This window comes from Chelonoidis abingdonii, chromosome 1 (assembly GCF_003597395.2).
Source record: "Chelonoidis abingdonii isolate Lonesome George chromosome 1, CheloAbing_2.0, whole genome shotgun sequence".
NCBI classification, from domain to species: domain Eukaryota; kingdom Metazoa; phylum Chordata; order Testudines; family Testudinidae; genus Chelonoidis; species Chelonoidis abingdonii.
Genome location: NC_133769.1, coordinates 229625718 through 229639636, shown reverse-complemented (window position 1 = coordinate 229639636; position 13919 = coordinate 229625718). Strand labels below are relative to the sequence as shown.

General features: G+C 41.3%; 1 protein-coding gene across 4 annotated transcripts in view; it reads left to right on the top strand.

The window, feature by feature from the left end:
• CDKL5 (cyclin dependent kinase like 5) overlaps positions 1–13919 on the top strand; it is a 244224-nt gene that overhangs the window by 91465 nt on the left and 138840 nt on the right. For all 4 annotated transcript variants that reach the window (XM_032763401.2, XM_032763402.2, XM_032763399.2 and 1 more), the window contains 2 exons: positions 8953–9179; positions 10161–10195. In XM_032763401.2, the coding sequence (XP_032619292.1) occupies positions 9116–9179; positions 10161–10195 (99 nt within the window). In that variant the 5' untranslated portion in view covers positions 8953–9115. The remainder of the gene's footprint in view (positions 1–8952; positions 9180–10160; positions 10196–13919) is intronic.

The following is a 13919-nucleotide window of genomic DNA, read 5'->3' as shown; positions in this document are numbered from 1 at the left end:
TGTCTGTAAAGTGCTTCTGTTCTATTAACTCGTACTATCTGTTTATGACAGGAGGAATGGAGGTCTAGCATTCTTTGGGCGCGTCTAATGTTTTTATCCAAATCTGTCTAGAAACTGGGTCCCGATATCTTCAAATTCATATAACTGGTCACTAGGGTGATAATCTGTGTTTATAAAGTATATTAGGCATCCAGTTTTGAAAATTTTGGCCATAGCTTTCTGAGGTGCTCATAATTCTTCAAGTGCTTGTTCATGTCAATTCCAATCAGGTGTGTGCATGTACACCTGCACAGTAGCCAGAATATTTTCCCCCTAGCAGCCTCCATGGGGGTTGGCCTGGGTGCTCCCTGGAGTCATGCCTTTTATGCCCAATAAAGAGCCTTGCTGTCCTGCCATCCCCTCAGTTCCTTCTTACTGCCAGTGATGGTAGCTGGAACTTCCCAGTGCTCTTGCTTTGGCAAGTGGCTTAGCAATAATTTCAGTTTTCGCTGTAGATAGTTAATTCTAGTTGGTTAGTATAGCATAGATAGTTCACTTACAAGTTTCAGTTATGAGTGAGTTTCCCCCCGCCCCCTTACTTAAAACCAGGGCATGGCACAACTCCATGGCTTCAAGGCTTGCCAGGTCTGTGTGAAGTGCATTTTTAAAACTGACCCCCGCTTAAGGTGTCTGAGCGAGGGTCACCAAAAAGACTGCTGCAAGATCTATTAGGAATTCCGACTGAGAACTCTTGGAGCAGCAGCTTAGAATCCTCCTCATAGAGGCAGCTCTCTGACCTCAGGCAGATTTAGGCGCTGGGGATCCCGCTCCCAGTACGTTGTCTTTGGCACAGCGTGTGCCAGAGCCATCTTTGAAAGATTTGGTGTCAAAGAAAGACACTCCCAAAGAGACTCGGCACCATCATGAAGCCTCTTGGGGGCACTCCAGCCTCCGGCACCGATCCTAATCGCTGGTGCAGAAGAGGAGGAGAAAGAAAAGAGGCCAGTCTCCCTTGGCAAGATCCAGGGACCAGCCATCAGTGGCACCTCAGCTGGGTCTTGGCTCCGAGGCTGAGTGGGGCTATGTGGATTCCTGCCCAAGTGAGGTAGTCGAGTCCGGGTCCATCGCGCTTGCTGAACCCCTCGGAGCAGCTGTGACTTCCATCCACCCTGGAGGCTTTTGAGGTGTCTCAGGACGTGCTGAGTCTCACGGTGTAGTTCCTGCCCCCAAAACAGGAGGATGCGCCGGCACTGCAGGTTCCATCCCAGTGGTGATTCTCTGGTGGTGGATGCTGCTAACCAGCGGGAGAGGCAAGGCTTTCAGGGCCTTTACCTCAAGAATAGGGATGCTAAAAAAATTAGACCTATTCATGCAAAAGGTGTACTCAATGGAAGGACTACAACTCCAAGTATCTAACCAGCAGGCCATTGTCAGCAGGTACTCCCACAATACCTGCTTGGCGATTACTAATTTCACAGAGTTGCTCCCCTCAGACTCCTGTGCCATATTTTCAGCTTTGGTTGAGGAGGGGAGACTGATCTCCAGGTTGTCCCTGCAGGCGGCACTTGACTGGCCAGATGCTGCCACGAGGGTTACGGCCACAAGAGTAGCCATGAGAAGGGACTCATGGCTCCAGGTTTCTGGTCTCCCCTGTGAGGTCCAGCAGACGATACAAGACCTGCCTTTTGAGAGAGAGACTCTTTTTTTTTTTTTTTTTTTTTTTTTTTTTTTTCCCCCGAGAGAGAGAATGGACTAGAGGCTAAACAGTATAAAGGACTCCAGAGCTACACTCAGGTTCTGTGTCTCTGTACACCATCGACAGAGCGGAGACACTTCCATTCATGGCCTCCTCAGTGGTTCGGTCACCAGAACCTCCAGGGGACGGGTTCAGAAGGAGAAACAGGACTGGCAGGAGAAGGCTACGTCAACCCTCTGGCCAAGGCTCGGGACAACCCAAGCTGTATTCAGGGCCCAAACTGGCCTTTTGAAGGCATGATTGAGGACAGCGTACCACACCAAAGACTGGATCCACCCCGCCTAACATTCTCGTCCCGACCTATCCTCTTTCTACTGTGCATGGTCCCATATCACCTCAGACTGCTGGGTGTAGTGCATGGTAGAGAGGGCATACTCCAATTCTGTGCTCTTCCACCCCACTTCCCCGTCCCTTTTCAGTGACCCTTCTCATGAAGAACTCCCCGTCCAGGAGGTGCAGTTGCTCTTATCTCTAGCGGCAGTGGAGGAGGTTCCTTAGGAGCACAGGGGCAAGAGTTTTTTTTATTCCCGGTATTTCCTAATACTGAAAGCCAAAGGTGGCCGCAGGCCCATCCTAGACCTGCAAGTTTGTGAAGAAACCCGAGTTCCATATGGTTTTGTTGGCCTCCATCATCCCCTCACTGGATCCAGCAGACTGGTATGCTGCCCTCAAGTTGAAGGACGCTTACTTTCATCTTGCAATTACTCAACCCCACAGGAAGTACCTCAGGTTTGTGGTGAACAATACCCACTACCAATTTATTGTCCTTGCGTTCAGCCTGTCAGTAGCACTTTGAGTCTTCACCAAGTGCATGGCAGTTGTTGCTGCATTCCTGCGCAGACACCAGGTACAGATGTCTCCATACCTCAGCAATCAGGACCCAAGTGGAAGCTCAAGTCAAATTCATCAGGGCCATCTTTGACAACCTGGGTCTCCTTCTAAACAAATCAAAATCGACTCTATCCCCTGTTCAAAGGATAGGGTTTATAGGGGCAGTACTGGACTCCACTCAAGCCAGGGAATACCTGCCGGAAGCGAGGTTCCAGACCCTGGCCAGTATCCTTCGAGGTCTGACAGTTTCCCACCACCACAGCAAGAAACTGCCAGAAGCTTCTGGGACACAGGGCTGCCTGTAGCTACATGGTGCAACATGCCAGACTGAGGCTCTGACCACTCTAGTCATGGTTAGCATTGGTGTATCAGCCAGCCTTGGACAGTTTGGACAGGATTGTGACCCTGCCTTGCCCAGCCCTCGACTCGCTCCTGTGGTGGCTCAAGCCTCCGGAGGTGGGCTTAGGGGTCCCCTTCACCAGTCCACAACTGTCTCTTTTTTGCTAGTGATGCATGCATCAGAATTGGGCTGGGGAGCACATCTAGGAGACCACAGGACTTAAGGGTCTCTGGTCTCAGGTGGATCTGGCTCTCCACGTCAACGTCAGAGAGCTGAGAGTGGTGCGCCTAGCATGCCAGACCTTCCGGGCATACTTAACGGGACAATGTGCTCCAATTATGGTGGACAACACCACGGCAATGTTCTGTATCAACAAACGGGATGCATGCTCCTCTCCCCTGTGCCAGGAAGTCCTCATGCTGTGAGACTTCTGTACAGAATGTTTCATTATACCTGCAAGAGTTGTACCTCCCCGGGGTACAAAAGGAGCTGGTGCACCACCTCAGAAGGTCCCTTCATAGCCTCGAGTGGTCCCTTCACCTGGACATCATGAACTCCAATTTTCCAGAGGTGGAGATTTCCCCAGATAGATCTTTGCTACGTGACGTAACAGGAAGTGCCAGCAGTTCTGCTCCTTCCAAAAATCACAGCCTGGTCTCCAGCACAGACATGTTCCTTCTCCCTTGGGGAGAATGTCTCCTATATGCCTTTCCACCCATACCACTTGTTCACAAGGTACTCCTGAGCTCATTCCCTCTGGATCTTGAGATCATATTGATAGCTCCAGCCTGGCCTTGCCAGCACTGGTACATCTCTTCTAGACATGTACATGGAAGCGCCAGTCACCCTGCCACTCTTCCCGGGTCTTCTGAGACAAGATCACAGTAGTCTCCAACATCCAGACTTTGGGTCGCTGCATCTTACAGTATGGAAGCTCTGTGGTTGAACCCAGTAGAGCTTTCCTGTTCAGACCAGGTTAGACAAGTCCTCCTTGGCAGCAGAAACCCTCTCCGGGAGCTACCTGCCTTGACAAGTGGAAGAGATTTTCAATCTGATTGGCACAATACTATTTGTTCCCGATGCTAGCCTCAGTGCCACTTATTCTGGCCTGCTTCCTCCATCTGAAGCAGCAGGGGCTTTCGATATCATCAGTAAGGGTTCACTTGGCTGCCATCTCGGCTGTCCACCCAGGCGTGGAGGGCCGTTCTGTCTTTGCTAACCCGATGGTCAGCCAGTTTCTAAAAGGTCTTGGCAGGCTATACCCTCATGTCCAGCAGCCTGTCCTGGCTTGTTACCTCAACCTGGTCCATTCTAGATTCATAGGACCACCCTTTGAACCCTTGGCATCGTGCTCCCTGCTCTCTCTTTTTACAAGGTCATGTTCCTGGTAGCGATAACCTCAGCCAGGAGGATGTCTGAACTTAAGGCCCTAATATCAGAGCTCTGTGTTCTATAAGGACAAGGTTCAGCTCAGACCTTATCCTGCTTTCCTACCAAAGGTTGTATCGCAGTTTCACATCAACCAGGAGATCTTTCTCCTGGTATTCTACACTAAGCTGCATTCCAGTAGCAGAAAGCAAAGACTTCACTCACTGGATGTCCGTAGGGCGCTAGCCTTCTACACTGAGAGAACGAAGCTGTTCAGAAAATCGATCCAGTTATTCGTGGCAGTGGCAGACAGAATTAAAGGTCTGCCTGTGTTGTTGCATTGCATTTCATCATGGATCATGCCCTGCATTTGTGAATGCTACAACCTGGTGGGAGTTCCTGCACCTGCAATCACTACACACTTCACCATGCTGCGCGCTTCATCAACAGCATTCCTGGCTCAGATTCCCACTCATGAAATCTGCAGAGTGGCAACATGGTCCTCCATTCATACTTTCACCATGCACTATGCGATTATCCATCAGACCAGAGACAACGCAGCCTTCGGACGAGCAGTGCTCCAATCAGTGGACAACTCCGATCCCACTTCCTGAACTTGGACTTGAGTCACCTTATTGGAATTGACGTGAACAAGCACTCAAAGAAAAAACTGTTACTCACCTTCTTGTAACTGTTGTTCTTTGAGATGTACTGTTCATGTTCATTCTAATAACCACCCTCCTACCCCTCTGTCAGATTAGCCAGCAAGAAGGAACCTGAAGGGGTGGTGGTTCATTTATTTGAGCGCTGTAAAGATGAGACTCCAGGAGGCACTCAGGCTGACCCCACAGATGCTGCTGGGGGAAAATCTTCCGGCTATGGTGCATGTGTGCATGCACACACCTAATTGGAATGGACGTGAAGAACAACAGTTATGAGGACATGACTAATTGTTTTTGTCCTGCATCTTTAGCTATGATTTGAAACTTCTTTGTATTTAGGACAGCTTTGTTTTATTTTTGGAGGTGGACTCTCATATAGATGAAGTAGAGGATTAGCAGATCCAAACAAAACACAGAACCTGAATCTTCACTGATAGTTCAGTCACTGAGCTCATTTAGTCCTTTTCCCTCTCTACAGAGAATCTCAGTATGCGTGCCAATTCTGGGTGTGACTTTTTCCAGTGTCCCTTTGTTTGTCTGGATGAGTGAGCTATAGATGGGAACAACTGAAGTTCTAGTGATATAACTGTAAATAAGGGCTTGCTGAATTCGCATGTTAGTATGCAGTGGTGTTATAGCAGTGTTTTTTCCCCAGAATGTTAGACACACAAAAGGTGGGGGTGAGAATCTCTTATTGGACCAACTTCTTTTGGTGGGAGAGGCTATGTATACACTACAGTTTAAGTGGATATAAATTATGTCACTCAAGGATGTGAATAAAACAACTCCCTGAGCAAAGTAAGTTACACCGACCTAAGTGCCAGTGGGGATAGCTCTCCCACTGACATAGCTACTGCCACTTGCTGGGGCCGGAGCAATTAAGTCGCTGGGAAAGCTCTCGGCTTAGAGCATCTGCGTTGGTACTTCACAAACAGCATTACAGCAGTGCAGCTGAGCTGCTGTAAGCTCTGTAGTTAACCATAGCCTGAAGCAAGCTTTTGAGATTGTACAGAACTCTTCTTCAGGTTTCCCAGGACTGAAGATGAGCTCTGTGCAGCTCAAAAGCTTGTCTCTGTCACCAACAAAAGTTGGTCCAATAAAAGATATTACTGCACCCACCTTGTCTCGCAAATGTTAGTAGCAGTTTCATGCCATGAGCAGGTTTGAGCAGCCTTGGTATTTTGTTCTTAAGCAACTAAGGTTTGGCTTTGTTTAAAATTGGGCTAGTTACCTTGTTTGCTTTTACAGTAGTACCTTGATAAACAGAGTGTGGACACACGTTTTCTGCTCAGGTATATTACTAGATCCTAAGTTGCTGCTGGATATTTGAGTTAATGGCTATTGCCTTTTCCTATCTGGATCTTGTAATGATTATCTATGCCTTTGTCACCTTAATATTAGATTGTACTGCGCTTTTAATGGTGCTGCACACTGAGGCTGTGTCTGCATGGCCTCACAGTTTGGACTACGGGGGGTGTGAATAGCTGTGCGCTGAAACTCCCCTGTGTGGAAGCTGTGGGCACAAACTATAAGGTTCCTAGTTTGCATTGATATATATTTATATTTTAAGTTACAGCGCAGCACTTCAGCCTGCACTGCTATTCACATCCCCTGTAGTCCAAACTGTGGAGTAGTGTAGACAGAGCTTTAGGCCTTGGCTACACTGGCGCTTTACAGCTCAAGGGTGTGAAAAAAACACCCCCCTGAGTGCAGCAAGTGACAGTGCTGCAAAGTGCCAGTGTAAACAGTGCCCCAGTGCCGGGAGCGTGTAACCAAGACTGTTCTGAAGCTGAAACTAGTGCAGCAAATGGTAGCACACTTACTAGTGCTAGTTTCACATCAGGAGCACCTGTGCTATGCGATCTTTGTTCATGGCCAATATGTTTTCAGGTGGAATTTGAGGTATTAGTTTTAACTTACAATGTCACAATGTACAAATTATTTGTTGTAATATTAACTGTTGATTATATGCAGGTGGACTGGTAACTTGCTAACAAAAAAACCCCTCAAACTCTAAAACAGCCATTCCATGTGTTATGCATCCAGAGGTACTAATGTAATTAGCAAATCAACTTACTGTGCCANTTGAAAGTGCATTGCTTAACAACTAAACAGCCAGACCCAGGAAGGCAACAAACAGTGAACTGGTGAAGTTATCTTGAATTCTTTCCATTGGCCTCTAAGTCAATGAAGCTTTTTTTTTTTTTTTTTGTTAAGGTGATGGTAAATTGGAGATGTGTTGAAAGACTGGTTTGGGGAAGGAAGCTCATACTAATTTTTTAAAAGTGATCTTAGCAATGACTCTCTTGCAAATCTAGCCTTTATCCCCAGTAACATATGGAACAACTATTGAAAGAGACCCAGTCAAGAAAAATGAGTGAAAGAACTGAACCATGAATAGTAGGCAGTATGGCTTTAAGAGGAACAGGTATTGCCAGACTTGAGTTGCAGTTTTTATAGAATTTCAGAATTAGTAGATGAAGGGAAATGTGGACGTACCTTTAGGGTTCTTAAAGATTTAGATATAGAGTCTCAAGAGAGATTATTTTCCACTAATTTATGATGGCTTCAATATTATCATGTACATTTTAAAACCTGGATGAAAAACAAGAGCCGTTAAGAGGGTAATTATAACACTAAAGTACCAAATTTTGTGACTGGATTGTTAGTTGTCACAGGGACTGGTGTTAGTCTTGTTTAATATCTTCATTAAAGAAATTGTGACTGATACTTAATAGAAAGTTGAAAATAAATTTTATTTTCTGAGTTGATCCTGTTTCTCTCTGGCAATTTTTTTTTCTTGTGTATTTGATTCTCTCTTTTGTACGTAGCTTTTGGTTTCTTTACAAACAAGTTTGTCTTCCAGGTCTTTTGACAGGGCAAAAACACCACAATGCTGGCCTTATCTCATATCTCTCCTCTTCGTTATGTTTGACTCACAGCAGCACTCTCAACAACATCCATTGGCAACACTAAAATAGTGATGTAGTTTTATTTCTGTGTGCAGAATCCAGGAGAGTTAGGTCTTCCATCTCTGTGCCATGTGCTGGTTTAATTATATGGATTCATTCCCATCCTGCAGGCTAGTTCCTCATGAGTAGTCCCATTCCTAGGGCATTGAGATATGAAAACTGTTCCCTTTTACAATGAATGTATTGGTGGTTTATTTTTCTCTACATTTTAAAATAAATGATGTATGTATTGATGATACTATATACAATGGCAAAATAAATCTTGATGTACTTCTTATTCTACTAAAACTATAGGTGACAAACTTTACCTGGAGTAGAAACTTGCTTTCTTTGTGTTCGTTTCATTTTTTTGTAATTACTGCATTTATGGTCTGAAACTGTATAACTTTGCCACAAATAGAACTTTGAAAGGGTATGTGTATTGTACAGTACTAAGTATATTTAATTTTTTTTTAATTCTTATATCATAAACATTTTTTCAGCATATTCTTAATATGCTCCTAATAGATTTAACCATGAAAAGTGTTAGAAATATTTCCAGGTGTAATAAAAGATAGAAAAAGAGGAGCTAGCGTAGTAAGGATTCTTCCAATGAAGATTTTCTATCATGGGAGTGAGTGAAGAATAAACCGGCTAATCACAATCAATATTTCTGTAGCTAGCTGCCAACATAAATGGAAGGGAAAACACTAGCATTTATAGATGTGTGTTCAACTACCCGCTGTGGTAGATCACTGCAATTTTTCTCTTCTACCAGCAGGAAATATTTCTTATGTAAGCTGTTCTCTTATTTTAAATGATATCCTGTGTATGGGATTACAAAACCGACTGTGCCATATATCATATGTAGTCACCTTTGCTGGCTCCCTTTACACATGCTGCAGAGCTCTATTCATTGTAAAACCCAGAAAGGGGGTGAGGCAATTTTCTTTATCAAATAACACAGCACTGATGGTAAATATTGTGAGTATATGCCATTGTTTTCCTTTACGTGCTGTAAAGCAAGATCTGCTGATGGTAATTTTACCATTCATTTCTTTCCAGGCATTAAATAGTTTCCTGGAAACTAGGACAAGTATTAAGAAGTCCAGTCAGTCAATGTGGGTTTCTCCTGTCAAAAGTCTTCAGTTTTGCCTACCACAGACCCTTTAGATACTCTTCTCTGTGCCATGCTCTGTGGCTCTCATCACAAGAGGAATTTGTCTTCATGAAGATTCTTAACATTGGTAATGTGATGAATAAATTTGAGATCCTTGGGGTTGTAGGTGAAGGTAAGTCAGTTCTTAATGAAATATGAATTAGAATTAGCAGAATTCAGAGGCTAGTTATATATTCTATTATTAAACAGAAAAAATAAAGCCTGTTCCCATTGGATGAAATTCTGCAAAATGTTATTTCTCAAGATTACTTTAATGTTGGGAGTCATTTGTTCTTAAAAAATAAATTATTTTTCGGATTTCTATGACAATTGATATCCATAACTATGGACATTACAGAGCTAGACAAAATTATTATTTACATATATAAGTCAACATATTAAGTAATAAAACCATTGTCTAATTTTTAAGTTATCAGGATGTCCTAAAAAAATGGAAAAACTATCTTATTACAAATCCAACTGAATCCTGATGTGTCAGGGTGTGAAAAATCTATACCTTGAGTGGCGAAGTTAAGCTGACTTAAGTCTCCGTGTAGATAGGCAGTGCTAGGTCAACAGAAGTATTCTTATATCAATTTAGCTGCTCCTTCTCGAGGGGGTGGATTACCTGTACCAATAGGAGAATGCCGCTACATCTATGCTGCTATAGCATTTTCAGTGTAAATAAGCCCTGAGAGATGCCCTAAAAGTAAATAAAAAGTAGAGGTACCAGAATGTACATGAAATCACAATTTTTTTTCTGTTTTGTTGTTTTTTTTTAAAAAACAAGTCCAGTAGTTGGCTGTCTATACTACAGCCACTTATTACAGGAATGTGCAGTTATTCCAGATTTTCTTGCATATGCATATTTCTAAAAATAAGGAATTCACAGAAGAATTTTAAAATCATATACTTACAAGCAGCTTCATTTTTAAATTTTGCTACACAGAAATGCAACAAAGCATTTTAGCTATAAGTGTAAGAAGATAGTATTGGGAACAATGCATCCATTATACATATTAGACAGCTGTGAAATGTAGTGTATTTTGCTTACTTTTCCCACAGCATGGTAATTAAATCTGTTTTTTGTTTTTTTTTTCCCTTTGTGTTTCAGGAGCCTATGGGGTTGTACTTAAATGCAGACACAAGGTAAATAGAGTGCTTTTAATTGTACATAGATGTTGGTCCATGGATGAAAGCAAGAATGAAATTTTAAACATGGAGAGTGAGACCTGGGTTGTTAATATATATTAGACATACGTTTTGCTGCCTTGTTTGGGACAGGCCTTGGTCTGCAATCAGTTGTTCAAGGTCCTGATTTCACTATATTGTGACAAGAAACAGCTGCATCTAGGGTAAGATATAATCAAAAAGACAGTTTCATTTTATAAATTCTAACACACACATTGTTGAACAAATTCAGAGAACATATTAAATGTTACTAGTCTGGTCATGCTTCAGATGTAGTCCTGGGAATTAAAATTGAGAGTTGGATAAAAGAAAAATTGTCAAATGATTCAAAACATTCTAGTGGAGACTATTGTTGTGTAATTAATCATATCTTGCTAATACGATATATCTGGTTGGTTTCTGTAATGTGGCAACAAATTGTTCAGGACTGATACATGGAATTTCCATGGCTGCTGTTTGATAATCTAACTACAGTAAAAGAATATTCACTTTAATCTGGCAAAGGACAAATGAAAAACAGAAAAAACGGTTTTGAAAATGCGAATAGAGTTTGAAATTCAGTGTGCCTGAAACAAAATGAATCACTTAATGTATCTGGGAATGTTTGATGGGGTTGCTCATTCCTTATCTTAGTCGCTGTGCTTTTGGACATGATATACTGTATTTGAGGTTAGCCAAAAAATATAACTGAGGCACATGTAAATTGGGTTTCTTGCATAAATTCCAATTTTGCCATCTGGTTAGCGCGCGCGCGTGTGTGTAATATATATGCTTTCATGGGATCACTGCAAAGGGAATGAAGAGTGGTGCTGATGTGAAGGAAGGGAAGGATCAAAACTGACAAAAAGTTAGGAGGAACTTGTCCAAGAAGTAAATACCTCATTCTCCCTTCCAGCTGTGCAGTTAAGATACCAAAATGTCTAGTGTAGACTGTCTACTAAAGAGTCTATTTATTCTTTCATTTTCTTCTTTTGTGTTCTTATTGCTTTGTCCCTCTTGCCTTTTACTTGAAAAGCTATTTAAAATAAAATAAAAATTGTAGAACATGTAGTGCCTACCTCCTAAATCTAGTTTCAGATGTTTAAATTCAATTTGGGATACTTAATCCTTAGGATTATATGAAATTGCCATGTATAGATTGACTATCTTGACTATGTATTATAAAATTAGTAGGCCTGTCAAGTGATTAAAAAAACGTAATCATGATTAATTGCGTGATTAATAAAAGTGATCATGATTAATCATGCAATTAATCACACTGTTAAACAATAATACCATTTATTTAAATATTTTTGGATTGTTTTCCACTTTTTCTAATCTATTGATTCAATACAAATGTAGAGTGTTGATATTTATTTTTTATTACAAGTATTTGCTCTGTAAAAAACAAAATAAATAGTATTTTTCAATTCACCTAATATAAGTACTGTAGTGCAGTCTCTTTATCTTGAAAGTTGAGCTTACAAATATAGAACTGTGTACAAAAAAATATCAGAAATAAAACTATATCATTTTAGAGCCTGCAAGTTCACCCAGTTCTATTTCTTGTTCAGCCAGTCGCTCAGACAATCAAGTTTGTTTACATTTGCAGGAGATAAAGTTGCCCGCATCTTGTTTACAATGTCACCTGAAAGTGAGAACAGGTGTTCTCCTGGCACTGTTTTAGCCAGTGTCATGAGATATTTATGTGCCAGGTGCACTAAAGATTCATATGCCCCTTCATGCTTCAACCACCATTCCTGAGGACGTGTGTCCATACTGATGGCAGGTCCTGCGCAATAACAATCCAAATGAGTGCGGCCCGGCGCATGTTCATTTTCATTATCTGAGTCAGATGCCACCAGCAGAAGGTTGATTTTCTTTTTTGGTGGTTCTTTTGTTCTGAAAGCATGCGCCACACCTCATCCTGCTCAGATTTTGGAAGGCACTTCAGATTCTGAAACCTTGGGTCGAGAACTGTAACTGTTTTAGAAATCTCACATTGGTACTTTCTTTGTGTTTTGTGAAGTGTTTTTAAAATGAGCAACATGTGTTGGGTCATCATCCAAGATTGCTATAACATGAAATATATGACAGAATGCAGGTAAAACAGAGTGAGGGACATAACAACTCTCCCCCGAGGAGTTCAGTCACAAATTTAATTATCACATTATTTTTTTTAACAAGCATCGTCAGCATGGAAGCATGACCTCTGGAATGGTGGCTGAAGCTTGAAGGGGCATATGAATGTTTTGCATATCTGGCACATAAATACCTTGCAATGCTGGCTACAAAAGTGCCATGCAAGCTTGTTCTCACTTTCTAGTGACATTGTAAATAAGAAGAGGGCAGCATTATCTCTTGTAAATGTAAAGAAACTTGTTTGTCTTAGCATTTGGCTGAACAAGAAGTAGGACAGAGTGGACCTGTAGGCTCTGAAGTTTTATATTTTGTTTTTGAGTGCAGTTATGTGACAAACGAAAAATCTACATTTGTAAGTTGCATTTTCATGATAAAAGAAATAATATTTTTCAATTCACCTCATAAAAGTACTGTAGTGCAATTTCTTATTTTACAGTGGAAATATTTGTAATAAAAATACACTTTGATTTCAGTTGCAACAGAGAATACAATATATATGAAAATGTAGAAAAGTATCCAAAATATTTAATACATTTCAATTGTCATTCTATTGGTTAACAGTGCGATTAAACCTGTGATTAATATTTTTTGAGTTAATCCCTTGAGTTAACTGCGATTAACTGACAGTCCCAAAAATTATGAATAAAAATGTTTAAAAGTTTCAAATAGTACAAAAAGATATTGGTACAAAATACCTAATTTTTAAGAAGAGTTCTCTGAAAGGCAAAAATTCTGCTGTAAAACAGTTAAGTTCTTGGAACATCTCTTCCTCCATGATTGTCCAAGCTGGGTATATTTCTCCCATGTTGCAGCTCCAAGTGTGATGACACTTTAATACTACTTCTACTACTAACATAAAGGGTAAGACTGAGGTACTATGCAATGGTATGCTGCTCTTCTGTTTCTGCACAGTTTAAACTTTTCCCTATGTCTGCAAAGAGAACTATAAATCAAGTACATTGTCATTTGAATCAAGTCTACAGGTGGCCTGTAATTAGCTTTAAGGAGCAGGAACTTCTGTCATTCTTCTCAGGTTTCAGAGCTGTCATTTCTCTAACAATAACAATTGTAAGAGCTGCCACTTAAAAAAGAGAATCCATTTGCAAGCCAAAAAAAAGTGTACAGTTGTGCACTTGGAGGTGTACAAGTAAACAACCACTGAAGTGCTGATTTTATATGCAAATTTCATATTTATTCCAGGACATGGAGATTTAAACACTAAATAGCTAGTTGTCATGTACTGCCTGATTCTTCACAAAATTATGGTATTTGCGTATGAATGTGAATGTACACATTCTTACATACAGAAGTGTGTTTATCTTTTAAAATATAGCCCTGCCATACATTTCAACATTTTTACTACTTCACTGCTGATTATTTTGATTTAAAACGTTTATTTTTATGACTGAGTGAAATTTGGAGTTGAGTGGAAAGCAAGTTTCCCACATACTCTCACTCAGTTCAAATCCTTGTATAACACTTATGTACTAGGCCTCCTCACTTCGTGTGGTTGGAATAGAAATTGCTTATCTAAAATGAATGGCGTTCCAGCTTTTTTTAA